This window comes from Phaethon aethereus (genome assembly GCF_964289735.1).
Source record: "Phaethon aethereus genome assembly, chromosome: 1".
Taxonomy (NCBI): Eukaryota; Metazoa; Chordata; class Aves; order Phaethontiformes; family Phaethontidae; genus Phaethon; species Phaethon aethereus.
This window is the reverse complement of record NC_138575.1, coordinates 68,020,898-68,042,065: the sequence shown is the minus strand read 5'-3', so window position 1 is coordinate 68,042,065 and position 21,168 is coordinate 68,020,898. Positions and strand designations below refer to the sequence as shown.

At 43.7% G+C, this 21,168-nt stretch overlaps 1 protein-coding gene across 1 annotated transcript in view; it reads right to left on the bottom strand.

Annotated features, from left to right (window-relative positions):
• Positions 1–21,168, bottom strand: part of TMTC1 (transmembrane O-mannosyltransferase targeting cadherins 1) — a gene marked incomplete at both ends in the record, with an annotated part of 144,531 nt that overhangs the window by 43,170 nt on the left and 80,193 nt on the right. Inside the window, 2 exons of the mRNA XM_082012675.1 lie at positions 2,986–3,150; positions 17,351–17,472. Coding sequence (XP_081868801.1) covers positions 2,986–3,150; positions 17,351–17,472 — 287 coding nt within the window. The remainder of the gene's footprint in view (positions 1–2,985; positions 3,151–17,350; positions 17,473–21,168) is intronic.

Below are 21,168 nucleotides of genomic sequence, written 5' to 3'. Positions count from 1 at the left end.
GAGGGCAACAGCAAGTTGTGTCCAAACAGCAAGTCTGGTTTCCACTCCAGGTAATTTGGGAAAAAACATAATAAAGACTAGTTCTATCAAAATTCTGGGTAACTACAATCCAACAGAAAACAATTAACTTCATGTTTTGCAGAAAGAAATTAGGTGGACAGATCTGTTGTTCTTTGATGGACTCAATAGGTATGTGGTGCTGAAACTATCAAAAGCTTTTATGAAAATCCAAACATAGCCCAGTCAGTCAGAATCATATACATCAATGTTGTGCACCTGAATGTTCAAAAAGGTTTTTGATAAAAATCCCTCACTAAAGAATTCCAATTTCTTAAAGGCATCATGGAATAAGAGGGAAGGTCCTCCTGTGAATCAATACCTAGTTGAAAGACAGCAAGCAAAGAGCACAAGTATAGGAACAGTTTTTACAATTGAAGAAGACTGCAAGCTGGGTTCCCAAGAGACATGCACTGGCATCTGAGCTGCTTCACATTTTCACAAAGGATCTGGAAAGGGAAGTGAACAGGGAGATGACACGTTTGCTGATAACACCAACGTGAATCACACAGCAGGAATTAAAGCTAACTACAAATTGTTGCAGAAAGATCTCATAGTATTGAAGGCTGAGCAAGAAGATGGCAGATGAAATGCAATTCTAGTACAGGCACAAGTATCAGAGAGTGTGTACACACACGCTATATCTGCATAAATCTGCACAAAGATTGATGTCTGTAAATCGGATATTCCCACTCCCAATAGGTATCTTTGAGCTTGTGTGGACAGTGCTGTGAAAATATCATCCAGCGCTTAGGAATGGTTACAAGAGGCAAGTGGAAGACCAGGGATTAGTACGAGAGAACAAAAAAACAGAAGACAGTCCTACATTACTGCGCTGCACACGTGTCTTGAAAGGTGATCCTGGTCTCCTGCACAAAAGGATGCATTAGAGTTTGAAAGCATCCAGCAAAGATCGACAAACAGGATCAGAAATACAGAACAGCTTCCACATGAAGGAAGTTCAAAACCAGCAGACTCCAGCATGAAAAAGAGACAGCCTTGGGTGAGGGCATGGGGAAGGCACAGAAGGCAGAGGACAAGTGACAAGCTGACGGTTACTCATGACTCATTGAACACACCAGAACTAGGGGACACCAAACAAGACGATCAGGCAGAAGGCTCACAGCATACAAAAGGGAAGTGCGCACACTGTGTAAGTTAATGACAGAGCCCGGTGCACAGGATGCTGTAGAAGCCAAAACTATAAATAGATTCGAAAAAGCAGTCAGAGACATTAATGGAAGAAAAGTCCATCATTGGCTGTTAAAAGCAAAAATAAAAATCAAGTAACTCCCGACTCAGGAAGTCTTTAAACTGCAGATTACTGCAAGCTGGGAAAGGACTGGAGAGAAGCATCACTGCTGCTGGCCCTGTTCTTGCATCGCTTTTCTAGGCATCTGCTGCTGATTGCTCTCAGGGGCAGGCCACGATACGAGGTGACCCAGCAGGAGCGCACCTACATTCTTGCCTTCTCCTCAAAAGCCCAGGGCAGATCTCCTTCCTGGAATTGTCCCAAAAAGACCTGAGCTGAAGAGTGAGCCAGCTCAGCCCAAGCCACCGAGCCCTGCATACTACCTTGGGCAACACCAAATCCCTACCTTGAGGCAAGGTGTATTGCTCTAGCTCAGTGCTGCATTGAAGCAGTGGCACCATTTCTGAATTTGAGCTGGTTTGTAGATGGCCACCCTGCTTTGAACAGAGGTTCCAGGATGGACAGAAGTCCATTTGCATCCAATGAAGCAGACATAATCTTATCGTCCTCTTCTGCGACAGACCCCCTGGCACCCCATTATCATCCCAAGAGTGCTCCGCAGTAGGAGGAGATGTCCTCCTATCATTCACTCCAGCTCAGCTTCATCGTTCTTAAACACAGGTGATTACAACTGTACGCAATGCAATACCAGATGATGCCTGCAACTCAGCATATGGAATTGCCATCTTCCCACTCCCCTTTCAACAAGAGAGTTGTCCAACTTGGAAACGCATCTGGTTTTCCTCTGAGCAGCCACCGTTGGCCAGAAGGGTTTGGACTGGAGGTGTGCTTTATGGGGATCGCTGCGCGAGCCCAGACTGGTCACCATGGCTGCTGTTGTTTGAACAGCAAACAGTGTTTCAAGGAGATGGGCAATGAATTATGTCAGAGTGAAGAAATCCCTATTCCAGATTTTTTGGGGAAAAAAATCCCACTAAAGGAGCTCCAACCACTTCAATAGTGTTTCCTGAAGACCGAAGGGTACACATAAAAAGTAATTTCATACTCTTTAGTGCTGTGTAAATTAAACTTTGCTCTGGCCAATAAGTTAGAAAATAAAGCTAAGCAACCCATGAGCAGATCACCTGCGTTTCTGCAATTACTTCACAATTAGACAACTGCTGAAAGCAGCTGGAGGCAAATGCAATACATTTGCTAGCAAAACACAAAATGAAAGAGTCTGTTTCAGTGCAAAAATATATCAAAATGAGGTTGTAAAGAGACCTGTTTGGCAAAGAGTAATCAAATAAAATGTTACATTAAGTTTGGCACTTCATGGCATTTCATTTTTGTCATTAAGAACATCGCTAAAGAAAATTCAATATATTCAGTAGCGTTACTATGGTGTTCTGGAGGGTTGCAACTTAACTTTGCTATGTCTTTAAAAAGGAAAGTGTTACATTATTGGTAAATCTACAGAACTGAAGTCATTTAAAAACAGCATGTCTTAAAAATGTGATTGCCAGAACCAAAGTTTGCGCATAAGCATATAAAGTGCTGACACCAGTTTTTGCACAGTTGCCAGAAAACAGAAAGTAGGTGTTATTTTATAATAATCAAAATGTTAATCACCGCAATGCTTCAGTAGCAGGACTTGTGCTAAGAACACAATTCCACGTAACAAACTTATTTTAAATTATACAAAAATGCAAGTATTCTCCCGTGGTCACCCATACCTGAAAAGGGATTCTCGTGACAGCCAAATTTCGTTCTGTTTCACGGTCTTCCAAGAGAAGAGCAGCAGCAGTAAAGCAAAGAGGGTCAGAACAGTAATTCTCCACTTACTTAACCATGTAGACAGCTTTTTTAGACCATGGACAAAAAGGATGCAGTACCCCATACTAGGGAAAAAAAAAAAAAAAAAAGGAAAAGGTACCAAAAGTTATATTCCAGTATTCCAGTACTCTGGTTTATATGCAAGACCATTCAGTATTGCATTTATTACACAATTACAGGTTTTTTTTGACTAATTATATTTTCCAGGCTAACAAACTCCAATTCAACAGCAGTTTTCCTCAAGTCACTATACAATTTTCAAATCAATCTAAATGATAGACCCAGATGCCAGAAGTACAGTAGTGTATATAATACCATCCAACATAATGGTAGCTTACACCAGCCCGCGGAAAGCAGCTGCTCTTCTAGACAGCAAGCTAAGAAAGCATCGTGTAATAACAGTAATACTGAGCACTAGTGGAGCAGCGTGGAAGTGAAAAGCATTTTAACATAGGGAAGTCTCTAAACAACCCCAGTGGTGGCCACTGTTAATTCTAGTTTACAAATTGCGAAGCTGAGGCGGGTGAGCGAGCGCTGTAGCCAACGCCGCAGCAAGAGCGGGTGGCAGAGGCCACATCAAAAGGCAGGAGTGCCTGCCCGGGTCTTGCACGTCTACGTCAGGGCCAGCCCGTCCCTTCTCGTGCCCGGTCCAGAACAGCTGAGATGTGCCAGCAGAGCTTCCTCGCTGCCCTTCCATGAAACCACACACCATCTTCTCCAGCGCCCAGGCTCCCGGCACTTTCATGGCTCTCCATGCATAACCACTGAGGCATTTTCTGTGAAGCGAACCGCATTGTGAACTGAAGTCTTATTCCTGTATAATTTTAAATCAATTCAGTAACTACTAACCTTAATTCAGGTGCTATGTTAATTCTTCCAATGATGCCCCTCTGAGCTGGAAATGGAGCGCTTTCGGTTGCTGTACTTAGTACCCCACTAATTCTACTTGGCATTTTTAAAAAGGAATTTCAATTACAGGTATTAGCTTATCTGCAATTCTTCAATGCTGTTACTTAGCTCCTGATTTAGTTTTAGACTTAAAAGCTATCTTAGCCAAGGCAGCTCCCCCTGAAGAAAAAAGGGAGCAGAAGGATCTGGAATAACACTTGGGGACCACCAATATCTGGACACTAAAGAGCAGCCCTCCCCAGGACTGGCCCACCTTGAGCCCCAGCCGAGCCCCACACTTGCACACAGGCAGGCTGGAGGCAGACAGCTCACGGCACCTGCCTGCGCTCTGGCCGGAGACCTACAGGCTTTCCTTGCTCTGCACCGAGACGTTGGAGCAACTGTCCGGTGAGATTGCTACGAGGTAAGAAAAGCTGAGAAAACAATTCCCCTGTCAGAGGCGACCTCGCAAGCGAGCACAAGATATGGCAACAGTCAATCTGGAAATCAGAAAAAGAAAAATAGCCCATCTTGGAGAAGCAGTGAGCGTGCTTCTCGCCACAGCTTCTCTGCCCTCTTTGGAGGGCTGGGCACGTTGCTATTGCCTGGATTTCCTAAGGATGGAGAGGTACAATAGTTCTTGCCTTTACTGAGGAAAAAAGTGCCTCTGTTGTACATACTGATCAGCACCAGGCAGTGGTGCTGTCTCTGGCACAGTACAGGTGCTGTGTAGGACACAGAGAGGTACAGGCACAGGGGGGAAAATCTGACAATCATTCAGTACTTCATTGTTGGGTTAGAGTTCTCCTGTTTTTCAGAAGTGGGTATAATTTTTTTGTTTCACTTAACTATGCTTGCATTTTGCTGCAACACATTTCTTAAGGCACTTGCACTGTTTTTTTCCATGAATTCTTTTGCGCACACATGTTTATTGCACCTACATTAACTGCAAGCAGACATTTAGAGCTACAAACCGAGATGCTGGTGCCAAACAATCCAGCCTTTATAGCTATTGAACTCTACTTTAAAAGCTCTGAAAAGCTAATCTTGGTAATAAGCCTTCCCCTTCCAATAAGAAATGCCTTAAAAACCTGCAGACAGTTTTCACACTGTTATTTTGCCTTTCAGCAATTTCATCCTTCCCTTGGAATTAATTATCTGACATAAACATTATTTAATTGCTTTAGCACAAGGCCATTTTCAAAGGAAGTTCCCTACACCTTCACATTTTCAAGAATAGGCCTTTTCTAATAGAATCGTGAATGCGTCCAGAAAACAAAAAATGCAAACGTCAATGTCTTGGTATTTATGTCAAGCCCTGCCCCAGCCCTTGGGAATTTCTGCCTTAGCAGCAGCACTCAGTCTGCTTGTCCAGGGCACAGCCAGCACTGCGTTACAGCTTACACAGCCACTGGAAGGGTGCTGCTTCCAGGGGTTTATTCTTGAACATCTGCAGTGCATTGCCACAACAGTTTCAGAGAGATGCTGGGTGCCACAGAGGAGTAAGGGTTCATCTCGGACCACAGCTCCGGCAGTGACACAGTGCAGGTACACAGCAGTGCCCAGCTCCGCATGGCACCTCCCTCGGGGGCTCCCACAGCACTTTGCACGGGACATCTGCTGCAATCTTCCTCTTACAGAGCAGGAACCTGAAACGTGGCAATAAAGTGATTTCCTCTGCTGACAGGGGACTGGGAAACAAAATACCGAAGTTGCAGTCCAGGGCTCTACCCACAACACAGGGGGGTAGGCAAGGGAAACCAAGGTATCTTGCTGAGAAGCCCCCAGGACTCCCTGAAAGATAAACAGGTAAGTAACCCAAAGGCAGGCTCTACATCCACACTCAGCAAGGCAGCAAGACTACATACAGGATTCAGCAGTAAGGACGAATACAGAGGGAAATGGGTTCCCAAATGGCTGCTGGAAGGGGATCACAGAGCTAACATACCAGAACCCCAAATCACAAAGCTGGGTGAGGTTAAAGGAGTGATGCTAAAGAGGGCAAGGTTGAAGCATGATTTACACTTTAATAAGAAAGAGATAACCATGACAACATTAGGACTGAGTGGTAGTTGTGCCACAACTATAGCCTTAAGTAGCCTACAGTCAATGTACCTGCACTATGAAGTGCACGGGAAACCAAAAGAAAGGAAAAGAAGAAAAAGGATCAGAAAGCATGAAGTAGATGAGTATTTTTATTTTTAGAACCTGGCAAGTTTAGCTTAAAACTTCAGACGATTTCCTGCCATAGGTCATCAAGGAAAGGGTGGGGAAGACGCACCCGCATTGTCGGGGACCTTTCAGTGTCAGGTGGAGCCGCAACTTTTTCATGGCTTTATTTATGACATGGTCATTTCAAGCCCATCCCCTGGCTGAGGGAGGATCCTACATTCCTGGCTGCAGGTCTTTTGCAGGCCAAGGACTCCCAAAGCACAGAAAGCACTCGCGTGTCCTTTGTTGCCAGGAAAGCATGTGTGTTTGTGATTTCATGCTGCAAATTGTTTGCAAAACAGCTCCCTGCAACATCCCCAAAGCTATTGTCCTTAGTAGTTTTTGCGTATCTCTTTACGTTTCTACTTTAGGGCCAAACGATTATGATGAAATCAGGGCAAATCCAGACCCCTCCTCCAGAAACCACGGTCTGCTCTAAACAAAAGAAAAAAGTGTCCACACCAATGTATTAAGCATCTGCCAAAAAAACATAATTATATTACTATTGTTTCCTAGTCCCAAAAATGCATAATCCCTGGTATCCTACAACACACTAGACACTTTCACACTAGACTCAACAGTCCTGATACAGAAATTAGCTTGAGTACAGAGATCATGAAGTTTTGAACCAGTAAAGCACCAAGCTTGCTAAGATGGAGTTGCTGCAGCGGCATCATGCCCCGACGGTTGCTGGACCCAGAGAGCCCCCCACAGTGCTTCACCCATGGGATGCAAGTTCATCCCATTTCCCCTTCTTCCCAACCTCATGCGGCTTCAGATAAGCCATCTGAAGCTGTGCTGAGTTTCAGTGAGTCAGCAGCAGCCCAGGCAGTGGTGCTGTGGTGGGAAGAGCCCATACAGGTGAGACTGCACTTATCTCAGTAAAGTAATTTGCCTGGCGACTCTAAGACACTTCCTTTGTGGTGAATTCTGATGTGACCCTGCCATCACCTACAAACACAAAAAAAATTTCCGATACATTTTCTTCTCAGAGTGACGGGGGACTCAACTCCGTATCAAAAGTTAGTGCTGGCTTGCCAGGAAATCAAATTTTACTCACATTTACAGAAAAAAATGAAAATATCTCAAAAGGACCTTTCATCACAGACCTATGTGCCACTTGAAAAACTTACTCTTAGGTTTAGTCTTACTTATCTTACTCCAGATATCTCCATAGTTATCTGCCTATGTATCAAGGCTGGAAGGTTGTGGGTTTGAGATTTGTTTGGGGTTTTTTTGTTAACTCTAGCATTTCCTAGGGAGGGGAAGAGAGGGGACCATTTTTCCTGAGAGGGCTTTTCTCTTGGCATTGTCATCCCCTGTCATGCAAGCACTTTTCTGAAATACTTTGTAGCAAAAACAAAACAATGGGAAACAAGCAAAATCCCCAACCCACTATTATTTTTTTAAGTCCATTTTCCACTGGATTACTGTAAAACTGTTAAGCTTTTTTTTTTTTTTCCCCCTGTAGGATAAGCAACAGCCTGCTACAGCAACTGTTCCCCACTCTGAAAAGTCCATGCCAGCTTGGTCCCCCGGGTCAGATGCAAAGCAGGACCTGAGGAACAGCCTTACATGTTAACATGGCAATAGTTTTTCTGTGGGCTCAAAATGAGAACACTTATTACAGGAGAACCTGTGGCTTCAGAAATTCAATGATGCTGCAGGGGAGCTTGGCACAAGGACCAACAGGCCAATGGTTTCACGATTCCTCGCGTTTCAGACTCCTGCGGTACTAAAGCGGTACCTTAGGCGTGTCCTGAACTGCAGCAAGGGCAGGGCTGCACCCGGCAGGCAAACCCTCAGCATCACTGCCGGGTGTTTCTGACAGATCACACGCAGGGAGCTGTGCAGTGACAGATTTTCATTTATAATTTCCGTGATTTGTTAATATCGCTCCACCTGCAAGGAAGCGAAGTGAGAGGAGGCACCAGCAGATGGGAACGAGGTGGCACACAGACCCCGTTTCCCACGACGCGCTACCCCTATCGTCCAATTAAAACAAGAGCCAAAACAGCAGATACTTAATATTTGCAAACACTTCTTCCGTAATTAGATCACAAATTCAACCTTTCCTTTGGCCGTTATGGCTCCTTGCCCAAGGCGAGGCTGTTACTGACAACGCTTACAGGAGACTCCCCTCTCCCTCCATGGATCAGGTTTATCCCTTTTCAATGAAAGCCAGAAATGGCTTCGCTGCATTTTGTTCTTGGCAAAGGCATCTAATCAAAGACAGGTGTGGTTAGTGCCGCAGCCCAAGATTATTGGGATGTCCTGCTACAGCTACCTGCCTACATCAGAAACCATCTGACCTCCTCCAGAAACTGCCTGGAGACCTACTGCTGCAGAAAGCCCCTAAAAACTGAGGCATGTTCTACCCACGCATCTTACTGTATTTTCTGAGCTGCGACTTTGCACAGCGCAGGTTTCCGCTCCCCTCAGAGTGGGCTGAGCGCCGCAGTTTGTAGGCACCGTGCAAGAGGGAACCAGCCTGGACACCAGCATTGCAGCCCCAGCCTTTCCTAACCCAGGCAGGGCTGTAAACTCCAGAGTTAAAAAGGGGGGCGGGGGGGAGAAACCATGCAGAAAAGATGCCTCCTTCACACTTTTTAATGGTTATTTTGGGGAGGTCAAATCTTGTGAAGTAATTGGGTGTTTTGGTGTTTTTTTTTTTTAAACTGATTTAATCTCAACTACATGCATGTAAACTTGGGAGTAAATCCACTGATTTCATCAAAGCAGTTACTCCAGATTTCAGAGCTCAGCCTAGGTAAGAATCCAGATGCATACATACGTATCAGTTAGGAAAAGAGTTGCCTATAAGCAGTCTATCAAAGCGTGGAAGAAATATTGCCCTGTTTGGGGGCTGCTAATGCAATGAAAGGGATTATCTCAAAACTATACTGAGACCAGAAAACGCACCTGGCTTTGACATTTCACCCCGGAGGCTCTTTCTGGGCTGCAAACCTCCTTCTTGATTTCCAGCACTTATTTAAGATGATTCCCTTTCCCTCCATAAAAACTAACCCTCACTTTCAAGCTGCTCTGAAGCAAGCTTAACCCTTGAGTGCATAACAAATTAAGTGCGCACGCTGCTGCTGCCCTTCGAGAGAGTGGGGAGTGCAGCCTTGCGAAAGACGGTGTCTGCTGCCAGGTCCAAAAGCTGAATGCAAATATTTGATTCTCTCGGTTTTAAAGTTCCCCACAAACTTCCTCACCGGAGTCCCACACATGTTACCTGGCACAACACACTTTTCGTGTTCCCGGTCCAAGCCGCTCCAGCTCTGCAGCCTGAGCTGAGGAAATGCACCGAGAGGAAGGGCCAAAGTCAGCTGAAATGCAGCTTGCAGGCAGGGCTGTTGCTGCAGGGGAAAGAGGCAGTTCATCCAGGTTAAACTCAATGGCTCTGCTCACACTTCTCTAATGAAGAGCAATTGATGGCAAAAAGTGCGCTTGGCATGCCATGCAGGCTGCTCCTGCCTCACTATGCAGCAGTCACGATGCGGAAGGGAGCGCTGGCGAAAACAAGCATGGTCGAGGTGGCTCTTTCTGCCCCAAAAAGCACTCTCAGGCATGGAGCTCCAGCAACACGCAGTGCTGGCAGGGTAGCAAAGATGCTGTTTTATAACAAATGTCAAGATTTCCAAGGCTGGAGCTGTTTTGGGCCAGGATAAAAGCTGGACTTTTAAAAAATGTTTTTGCCTGGAGTAACACTGTATTTGTATGTGCACCCTAGGTTGCACTCAGGTCATCCAGAAAAGCCCAAAACTCAGAAGTTAAGGCACTCACTGCAACCTGGATCACCCAGATTCAAACCGCTGTGCCAGGTCAGGCTGAGAGCTGGGGATGCAGTGAGAGCACTTGTAGGGCTCCAAGCTTGGGGTCCCCAAAATTCACCAGCTGTCAAAGCCCAAGTGCCAATCTGGAATAACCATGGTCTGCTGGTCTAAATGTATTCCAAAAATTTTGAGAAAGTTAACTTTGTGCTGCCAAGCTTACTGCGGGATCAAGAATTTCTCTCTGAGCTGGTACAAGGCTAGCCTAAATTCAGTGAGTTACAGGCTCCTTTGACAGAAATGCAAGCATGGGCCTGAATCAGGTCTGGATCACACTGCCACCCCACTGGGGGATCCAGCAGTGTGTAGATCCAGTGCCAATGATCCTGAAAAAAGCTGGGATGTGGCAGATGGACCGTGACTTCCCAACTCTCAGATGAGCGTCTCTACCAAGGAGGCAATTCTGGGCCACATCTATCCAACTGTCCATTTCTGTCATCCATGTCCTTTTGACCACAAACTCCATCTTGGGTCAGAGAAGTCTTTTGTTTCCAGCATTCTTACCTAAAATTTCACTGTAGTCAGTGCATCTTGGCAAAAAGTTTTGGGTTAACTAAAATGTCACATTTTCCATAGGAAAATCTTGTATCAAAACTTCCTCAACCAGTTGGGACGACAAGTGAAAAACTTGTGGGAACAGTCACGTCTTTAGACTAGATGTCCAAAGGCAAGGAGGATGCGGGATGTGCCTCCATCACACACAGCCAGCCAGCAGCATTCACTATGTAGCTGTTACTGGTACTGAGTTTTGGGGACAAAGAGAAAAGCGTCGTTTAAATTGCCAATCACCCAGTAATGATGACATAGAATTAATTTTCTTTTCCTTGGTTACCAGAGGTTTTAAAAGACATCAGAACCACCATCAAGATATAATATTTAGCATACAAACTAGATCCCACTGGAAAAAAAACCAAGCCTTACAGCTCAGAAACATGACTGTGACAACCAAGTAACTGGCAGTATACTTAAGTTACTACTGAATCTGCTGAATAAAATGTCAAATTTTCACCAGAATTAAGAGGCCTTTTCCTGGAATAAGGTCTGCAAGTCATAATACAAAGACATAGAGAACCATAAACACTGGCAGAATGCATCCAGTTTGGAGATACCTTATATGAGTTAGTGTTAGACTTTGTCCTTGGCTCTAAATTAAAAGCTATGCAGGCCTGTATTAAAGACACTTAGACATGATCAGCTAAGTCATCAAAATGATTTACCTCCACTAGCAATGCGGTCCTCTAGTCAGAACATGCTGTAATTAGAGAAAATGCAGGAACTCTTATTTTCCTTATTAGACAGAAAATATGGACTAGGCATGAATGATTTCACTAACCTTTGAATGGCTATTTAACATTTGGACACATTTCCCTTCCCTTCCTTCCAATAACTCACGTGATAAACAAACCCGCTTCATTAGAGTGTTTGAGTCCAAGATATCCTTCCAACAGATTCCTATCTGAAATATTTCCAGGTAATACAGAAACTTTTCAGGCTTTTGATTACTACACGCATTACAGAAGGAAAACAGTTTATAACTGAAAAATCTGATATAATTCCATGGGGATTCCACAGAAATTTCCCTAATTATGTAATTTACTGGGTAAGGGTCTATATGGTTCAGTTTTAATTAAAGTACTGTAATAACTTCTGGAATTCTACAGTAAGGATATAATTTTCCATTCAATTCCATCACAAGTCTCCAAAAACTTCATGTAAGAAACTATTTTCTATTAAATTTCACATGGCATCTTCTTAAGGGCAGCATATTCCCTTGTAAATAAGAATTTCTCTTTTAATCAGCACAACCAAGTAGATTATTTCCACAAGTTGACATTAACTTAATTTATTACTATTTTTTAAAGCAATATCCTTACATATATGTATTTTTTTCAAGAGCAGAAGTAATGCGTTTGAAGGTGTTCCTTTAACCTAATATATCAACATTAAACCAAAAAAACTTTCCAGTATAGCCATCAATGCTCATACTTAACACAAATTTATCTTTTTACTGAATCAACTGTACATGGCCAAAATGCAACATGCTTCTCAAAAGCATGTTTTAAATTTAGTTGAAATAACACAAGACTGCAGTCTAGACCAAACGCACCATGCGCTAATCTTTTTCAGCTTTGCAGAATCATTTTGGCTTTTATTCCTATGTCTTTACTGCTTTTTGCCAAAATATCTGGCATTGGTGTCTCAGCATTATTTGCCTGCATTAAGAGAGGATGGCTGCTTTGATTTCTCCTTGAAGTGTTTAATAGGGGCGGGCAAGCCTTCAAAAGCTGGGAGCTTAGGTTTGGATACGCATCTGAAAGGTAGATGCTTGCGGCATTTAGCCTTTCTACAAGCAGTTAATTCTCATTAATTAATGGGAAATCTCTCTGCCCGCTTCTGAAGGGCAGAGTGGAGTCATTATCGCTGGGATGGGGAAGCAGAACTGGAGTCGCGCACCTCAGCCAAGGTCCCAACCTCCTCTCCTCCAGCCACAAGCCATTTTGCAGACTGCTGCTCAAATTGACACCCTGAAGCAGGGATGGGCACCCCTCAAGGTAAAAAGAGACCAGGCTGGGGCTGGGGTCTGGCCCACCGCCATCACGTAACGCCCTCCCAGTCCCCTCAGGTCCCTCGCTGAATTACAGGGAGCATAATCCAGTTTGCCCCTTCTAACTTTGGTGGCTCCGCGGCCCTTGCAAGAACAGCAGCAATAGAGTAAGGGATTAAAATCATGGGGTTTTTTTAAGTAAATGGAACAGGTGTGACTTGTATTAGCTATCCAAATCCCAAATGAATTGTGGATTTAACTTGAAAGCAGGCAAAAAGCTTAATTATGCTGCTGAATTGAGATCAGGGAGCAGATAAACTGGCTCCACAGAGCCAATGGGACTTTCACTGCTGACTTGCTGGTGTTGGGGTTTGACTCCAATTGAAAAGCGAAGCTGCTTCTGTAGATCAGATGATCCCTTACCAGATCTGATCTAATACTGAAGGAATGCTGAATAAGTAAACAGGAATTCAGTTCCTGGTAAACTTGGAACTTCAAATAACCTTAAAGAAAGGCGTGGCAAAGGAAACTGAAAAGACAACACCATCCCATTACACAACTGGTCTTTAAGAAAATTAAGATAATGTGGAAAGCATAACATGCTCCTCGAAAAGAGAAGCACCAGTAAGTCCCATCCTCAAGTGGCTGCCTTGTAAGTAAAAGGGACTTCTGCTCAGGGATATTCAGGTTCATAGAAATTACAGATGATTCCACTACCTACCAGGTTCCTTTTCAATTGCAAAAGTTAGTAATGTACAGAATTACACTAATTGGAATGAATGCATTAGCACAAAGAATCAAAAACATGCTCTATGCAAAGGCAAAACTTCCATATGTTCCTTGCTTTGCTATGGCACGAGGAAAGCTTTAACATGATGTGTTAAGTTCCTGAAAAATACACGTGCGCTTTTTTCCGGATGCTGGCTTGCAGATTTTTAGATAGACACTGAAGCAAATGCCATCCTGTATATTCACCTTCTAGTATTGACAATTAAGGTTGCAACACCAACTTTTGATATAGTGAGGAGCTGGTGAAAAAAATGACAGCAACTCGTAATTGCCTGTGCTGGGAAAGAGTAACTGTGCACTCTGCAACCCACTCACTGCAATATCCACCACGAATGAGTTGCCACGAAAACGGTGCAGGTACCGCTGGGTTGCCTATTGCTTTCAGCAAATTGGAAATAAGCCATGTAGCAATGTTTTGGTTGATTTGTTGGTTCATAGTGAAAACAGTTTAAGCTGTCCAGGTGTAATACAGCAGCCCAGACAGGAGCCACGGCTATCAGGGTAGCAGTGAAAGGTGAGGAAAACATAGGAATTGCTCTGGTAGGAAAGGTCCGATCCCATGAGGTGAGAGCAACCCCAGCTCTGCTGGCATGTCAGCAGGGCGGGCAGCACCTGGGTGGCACAAGAGTTTGCATTGCCCCTCCAGTTTCTCTGTGTGAAGGGCAACACAGAGCAAGAGCTAGTGCTCCTGTTCAAGTTCAGAGAAATTGCTCATGCCTCAGCGTAACTGGATGCACAACACTGTTCTTGATTTTCAAACAATTAGGCTGTCTGTGGTGTTCTGAGCAGCATTAGCAGACACGCAGTAAGCATAAGTACGTTGACATTTTGAAGAGGGGAAAAACCCACAGTGGTTTAAGTCTTTCACTGATCCAGCTGTTTATTCTGATGCCTTTTTGGAAAACTGTGGCCTACAGACTTGCACCCTATCCACCACTCCGTATTTCACACCCCTAGCCCTCCTGAAAACAAGTTTTCCCCTCTTAAGGATAAGAAAACAACAAAATTAAAATTAAAAGTTGAAAGACAATAAATTGTTTTCCTATTAAATTTTTCAGGCTAAAGTATTATTAAAAATTCCCAATTGAAACAATACGTGCTTGTAACCCTCCAATGGAAATTAAATACAAGAAATATTTTCTCAAAAAAAATCTGTTTTGCTAAAGCCAGTTAAAGAAAACGTTCAACCATTTTGACTTAGCTCATATCACTCTCCCCCAAGGCACGGCTGCTGTGTTCCAAATACCCATCAATCCCCAGAAAGGAAGGCCCAACCATATAATTAGACATCGAGCAAAAGGCTTATTCCTTCTTGTTTCCTATTTACAGCATCTTTTACATAAATCCTTGGGTCCTTACTTAACTTTTATTGAAAAGAAAATGCTTGAAATTTTGCCCAGGTAACTATTGAGCAACAGTGAATTAGGACTTCAGGCTGTGACACACATACGCAGCTGTCACATCCATAAATATTGATAAAAGGCTATTACATCAAACAGAGATAGAAAAGCACCTTCCAGCATAAGCCCAGAACCATAGATCACTGGGTTCTCTCTATGTGATTCAGTATTTTTGCCTAAATAAAGCCAAACGACAATCTCTGACTTGCTGAGTTTTAGAGAAGGAATAGCAAAGGACAGGAAAAGCCCTTTTCAAGATGTGACATAAGAAAACTGATAAAGGCTGTTCTGAATAAAGAACGCGAGCCACTCCTAAACCCATCGTTATTAAACTGCCGTGCTCCCAAGGGAAAAACACAACCCCATATGTTTTTTTTCTGCCATAGTCATGAATGTTTGCAGAAGTCCCCCTCACCACTCATGTCATTTTGCACCCAGAGCATGTAGGAGAGCTCATTTCTTCATAACTCAAGAGCCAAGAGCGCGGGTGTCTCCAGATCCTTTGGCTGGAAACTGCCCATCTCTGCTGCAAACTGCCAGGGTTTGCCTTCCCTTTTCATGCCAGCTGCCTGCCAGTCTGGGGTAAGAGCAAAACCCAAATATCGCAAAGCAGGACATGAGCGATCTGAGCAAAGTATGAGATCCAGGGACTCCGACACAGACCTACTCTGGAGAAATCATTTAATCCTTCTGCCTCAGTTTTCCTGCCTGAAAAAAAGCAGCAACTATCAATTACCTACTTTGTAGGTCATATATTTGCAAAGCCCTCAGGGAGATGAAAAGCATTATACAAACTATATGCACACGTTAACGCTGATTAATTTTCTCTGCGCAAACATATCCTTTTTTGTTCTTCATTGCCCCTCCTCTCATTATATCAGCAGTCTCATCTGGAGGAGGACGAGGAACTGCTGACAGCTGAAGTATTTTCTGCAGTTGTTCTTTTGAGATTCAGAAATGTAACCACTCCACACAGCCCTGTGTTCAGCTGACTGTTTCCTTAATAGCTTTGCGCTTTCATGTGTTTCCTCATTTTCTGTTACATGAATTTAAAGCAATCTGATTTCCAAGTTAATTTGAAATGATGCAAGATCCATTAGTTGAGGGTATCGTTTACAAAATAACTCTGAGGGACAACTTTCACTCACTATACTTTCAGGTATACTCTAAGCAAAGAAGAGCAGGGCTCATGATGTGAATAAAGTCAGCAGGATTTGACCCAAAAAGCAAGTCAGTATACAGCAGAGCACAGAGATACAGCCTAATTGCGTAAGAAGCTTGTAATAAATGCAACAGCTCCTACGCAGACTGAGTTTTACTCCAATGGGCAGCCCTTTTGTGATACTGCTTATACAAATGACTATCAGAATACGCATACAGCTTTGCAAAAGACCACCTATAAGCTTTTTTCTTAGGATTTTTGGATCCACATTTTCTGAGGAATACAATTTAAGTATTTTGTGGAACAGAACTATTGTTTCAGTTATTCACAAAGTAATCCTGAGTGAGACTGCTTTCTCAACAGCTCCACAATGGCAGTTTCCGTTAGAGATAACAGATGCTGACCCTCTGCACTCAAGGGTAGAATTGGGCTTTCTGACTGGCAGCATCCAAGAACGACCATTTATGCTCATGGCTGGAACAAACTGCACTGGCACAGGTTGCTCAGACAGGTTGTGAAGTCTCCCTCCTTGGAGATACTCAAAAGTTGTCTGTATATGGTCACAAGCAACTGGCTGTAGGTAGTCCTGCTTGAGCAGGGGGTTTGGACCAGATGACCTCCAGAGGATCTTTCCAACCTCAACAATCCTGTGATTCTGTGAAATGGGCAATGGTCTCGTGCATCTTGGATGAAGATGCAGATGTCAGAAGTAACACCTCGGAGTTGTCCTTGAGTAAATGCAATCAGAAGCACCCAGACTGCTGAAGTGACAATTGTTAGAGGCTAGAAGCTGAGGGCAATCGCAGACCAGAGGTTGAGGGATGGAGAAGTGGCTGCACTTCCCTCATCCTCTTCAACAGCTGCAAATCGTCCACTCTTAGATGTGTATGCAGTGAATAGCTTACAGGCAAGAGGTCATGCGCATATTCCACAAGTGAAGCCAGCTGCCTTTTAAGACAGCAATAGTCACCTTTGTTTTTACTGACCACCTAATGTAGTGGAAAAGCTGAGCAATACCACAATAAAAATATGACAGGTTAACTTTTCAGCTGCTGTCCTTAAGGTAAAGACATTGGACAATTTAAGCTGATAATGCTACCAAGCAGAAGAGTCTTGGAAGACAATCCTCAAGAAACAACACCTCATCTCTGTATTGAGCTGTTTCAAGCACACCAAAAAATCTGGTTTAAAAAAAAAAAAAAAAGAAGAAGAAGAAAGGATTTTGGGTAGCTTTGTTCCTGCTAAGCAATCTGCTCTCAACCAACCATAAAATCTCTCAAGCTATCATGCCAAAACTCAAAGGCAGAGAACACACTGACTAGCAATATAATATTTAATATTTAAAATATTGTAAAAGGGAAGAAGCAATCATGCCTGCTTTTAGAAAAATGGGATGGTGGTCTCATTAGGAAGGAATTCAATTACAATAGTTACCTCGGCATGTAAAGGACTCGCTCTGCCACCACAAATCCCACCCTGAAGAAGAGGTTGCTGGCTGGGATGAATGGGAAAACCAGGAACAACAAGCCAACCAAAACTTCTTTGTGTTCCAGTTTCTGAAATAACACAAAATTAAACAAATATCAACTAAAAAAATCCAACTTATTTCACCACTAACTTTCCCCTTTCAAGATTCTTATTCATTAAAAAAGCAACTTAGATTAATGTTTGACACGTTTTGCATTTAAAAGAAATTATTCCAAGACACTGTTCTTCCATATTTACATACTGTTTGTGCTTCTGATACACCCAGAAAGTGCACAAACACTCACCACAGTGTGCATTATTGCCCTTGGTACCTTTTCCAAGGTCAGCTCTATTGTATGCAACTCTCTTAAGATGGCACAGGTAGTACTTAAGATAAACCCCATATTGGTAATACGTAAGTATAGAATAGTGCGAATGTATATATTAGCATGTCTACCACAGTGTGGCTGTATGTAAATACACAAATGCATATCACATACACACACACTGCTGTGTTCAGTCCTAAATGTTTATAACTGAGAAAAAGCTCTTCAATCAGTCACATTTTGTGTAAAGAAAACTAGCCCCAAGTGGCACATTAATGCAGTCATTTTATCCCTTTTGAGACAATATCTAAACTTGAAATGATACTTTCGCACACGAGGTCTCCATACTCGTACAGAGTTGGAAATTTGAGACACACTGTATGTTAAAATTATGTCTTTCACTTGAGCTCAGTTAGTATTAGCCCTTCACTCGAGCTCACTTTAATGTTGGCTCGCTCTTTGAGGAGAAATCAAATTGCCACGCGCAGTTCAAAACAACTGTGATCTGCACGGCCGACACAAGCGTCTCGGGATGCCGCGATCAACAGCGGCCGCCGTTCCTGCCATGGAGGGACCCAAGCCTCCTCGGGCAAGTTGAGTTTCAGATTCAGCTCCATCCCAAGAGGGTGAATCAGCTCATGCTTTCTGTTGATGATCTCAAAGAGTGACATCAGGCTAACGCAAGTGTAGCGTTAGGTCTGTTAAATCACCCAGACATCTGTGCTTTCCTGCCCTGCAATACTGCTGCCTCTGCAGTGGCCTTCTGCAGCCACTGGGAGAAGCTTTGTCACGCTTCAAAACAGATGCGACCAGAATCACTTAATGGTTACAGCACCTTCTAATTGTTGTGGGCAATTTCTCAGGTGTGGAGAGCGAATTGACTTCTCTTTACTGGAGGGATCTAAATTTAGAAATGTTGAACAAGACTTTTGAGTAGAGGAACAGAGCCCGATCAATGGCGCAGGGCCAAGCTGTACAACCTGCCTTGCTTTTGCACGGCTAAAGACTGCGACACCAACTACCACTTGGCCCAGTTAGTGGCTGAAATTCAGAAGTTTCAATATTAAAATATATTCACCCTATCCTGTGGGAAAGACAAGGAACATTTTCTGTGGGTACCAAATGCAAGGGGTGCATGTCAGGAGGCTCTGATGTCGCGTCAGAGGACCCAAACCACAGGATCACAAAAAAGCGCACTGGCTTCCACTGGCTCAGAGGAAACACGAGGCAGAGAGGGGAGAAGAATTCATGTCTCCAGACTTCTTTATCAATACCTGCTTTAAACAGCATCACAGTTACCTGCTTCTATTATCCACTTTTTCAGTGTCTCAGAATCACAGTTACTAGTGCCTTCTTCCGGTCACAACAGCACCTAAAATACATTATTCCCAGAACTGAAGCTGACACCAAGCCATAAAGCTAATGAGCAGAAGTACCCGGTAATGGTCATTTTGGCTTGTAATTACAATAGAAAATTGAATATTAAAAAAATATTAAAAATTATTTCTCAACTCTGAATGCAAATTATCAGTCCTAGCTCAACTCCAACTTTCCTCCCACCCAGCTCTGGACACATACTCCATTTCTCTCCTGCCATTTGACACTCCCTTCCCACCTTCTCTGGCCTAATTTTGGCACCCATTTGCTGCCACCACTCCACCCCAGGGGTTTAACAACAAAGATCTGGAGGCACAAGAAGGTATGTTGGGCCAAAGGGAGTGCACTGCTAACGCATAAAATGTTCTCTGTCCCCAAGATACGCTCTTGCTTTCAAATGAACTAGTTATCAAATATTTCTCTGGTTGTTGTTCATTAAATCAATAATTGGGAAAGCAAACTCTAGTTAGCATCTCTAGGAAGGACACTGCGTTATCCAAGGCAGCAAGCACTGCAGATAAGCAACAGAAACTGAATGCTGGCGAAAGACAAATAAAACCTGTATATCAAATGGAAAAGAGGAAATTGTAGGAATTAGCTTGGCTGAAGGAGAAAATGGTATTGCATGTTCCTTCTCCCTCCGCAAGTCACAGCTCTAGACTAATGCCATTGAGGGCTGCCAGCTCAGCCCCTTGGGGAGGGCTCAGAGATGGGAGCCCAGCACTCACAAACCAGCCTCACAGAGCAGCAGAGCCCTCTGTGGTGCTACTTATTTCTGAAACAAGCTGGCAGCACCCTTTTTACAGCAATCGGTTCAGACAGAGGCTTTTGTGAATAGCTGGTCCTTGAAGGGCAGGCTTCAGCCAGTCTTGTGCTACGCGTGGTCCTGCCTGCGAGCTGGCAGGTCAAACTGCTGAGCTCGTGCTGCGGTCACTCCAGAGCTTAGTTTGGGTTCCTCTCCTCTACCCAGCCATTAATTTTTGTTAAAATTTGTATGGGCACTCTGTGTATTTGACACCTTGACCCTGAGGCTGGGTCCTGCATGGGAGCAGAGGCTGGGAAGAGCCCTTGGGCTGGAAAAGCAAGTGGGGTTGCTGGTCATCTGAAACTCATCTGTGGCCATTAATGAGACAGTCTGGACGCAGCCTCTGGTGCAAGCAATTCCTAAATCACTGGCTGCTGGTAGCTGGGAATTTATAGTGGAGAAAAAGTTACCCTATTTACAGACAGATCTTATTTCTCACTTCCCTAAATAGTTTCTACTGACCGATTAGATACTGAGCAAAACCAGCCTTTGCCCTGACCCGAGAGCTGCACACTCTTCTATCCCAGCCTTGCGAGGTCTGGAGGCACAGCAGAGGTGTCTGTCCCTGCCTTGCCAGCAAGGGCTGACATCTGCTCCCCTAGGCAGCCCAGAGAAAACAGGAAAAAAAAAAAGGACAGAAATGCAATTATTATGTGTTGAGAGGATTGTGTGTACCACAGGTGATAACATTAGACATCTAGAAGTGATCAACACAAGTCTCATAGGGCACCATGTTCTGCTTTATTTTTGTCCCTATCAAAATTTACTTAGCAGATTCACCTTTTATTCCCCCTTCCCCTGGAGGGGCAGATATATTTATAAATGAGTAGACAAGCAGGACAGAATAGTGCAAGAAGGTCAGGGACTGGTAGTGTAGGGCTGCAGGAGCAGACGGGCAGCAGGTTCTTCCATCCAACATGAGCCACAGGAGATGCTCTCCACATGTTTTTTAAATTAAAAAAAAAACAATTGGAGGAGAGGAGGAGGGGAGAGAAATATTGGGACCATTTATTTTATTTATTTGGTTTCACTACCCTGGTCATATGAGCCCACCTAAGAGAGAGCTGAGCTAAAGGTGGCAGAAATAGCATCTTCCAGGTGCCTGGAGCAGTAGTAAAAGCTTTTAAAGAGTAGTAGGCAATTTTGTTTGTCTTCCATTTTCCTTAAAATAAAAAAAGCTAGGACTAGAAATTATAGATCACTTCACTCCTTTTACGGAGACACATCTCCTTCCCTTTTAAAGGTAGTGTTTTCTTTTAGAAAACATCTGCCTATCT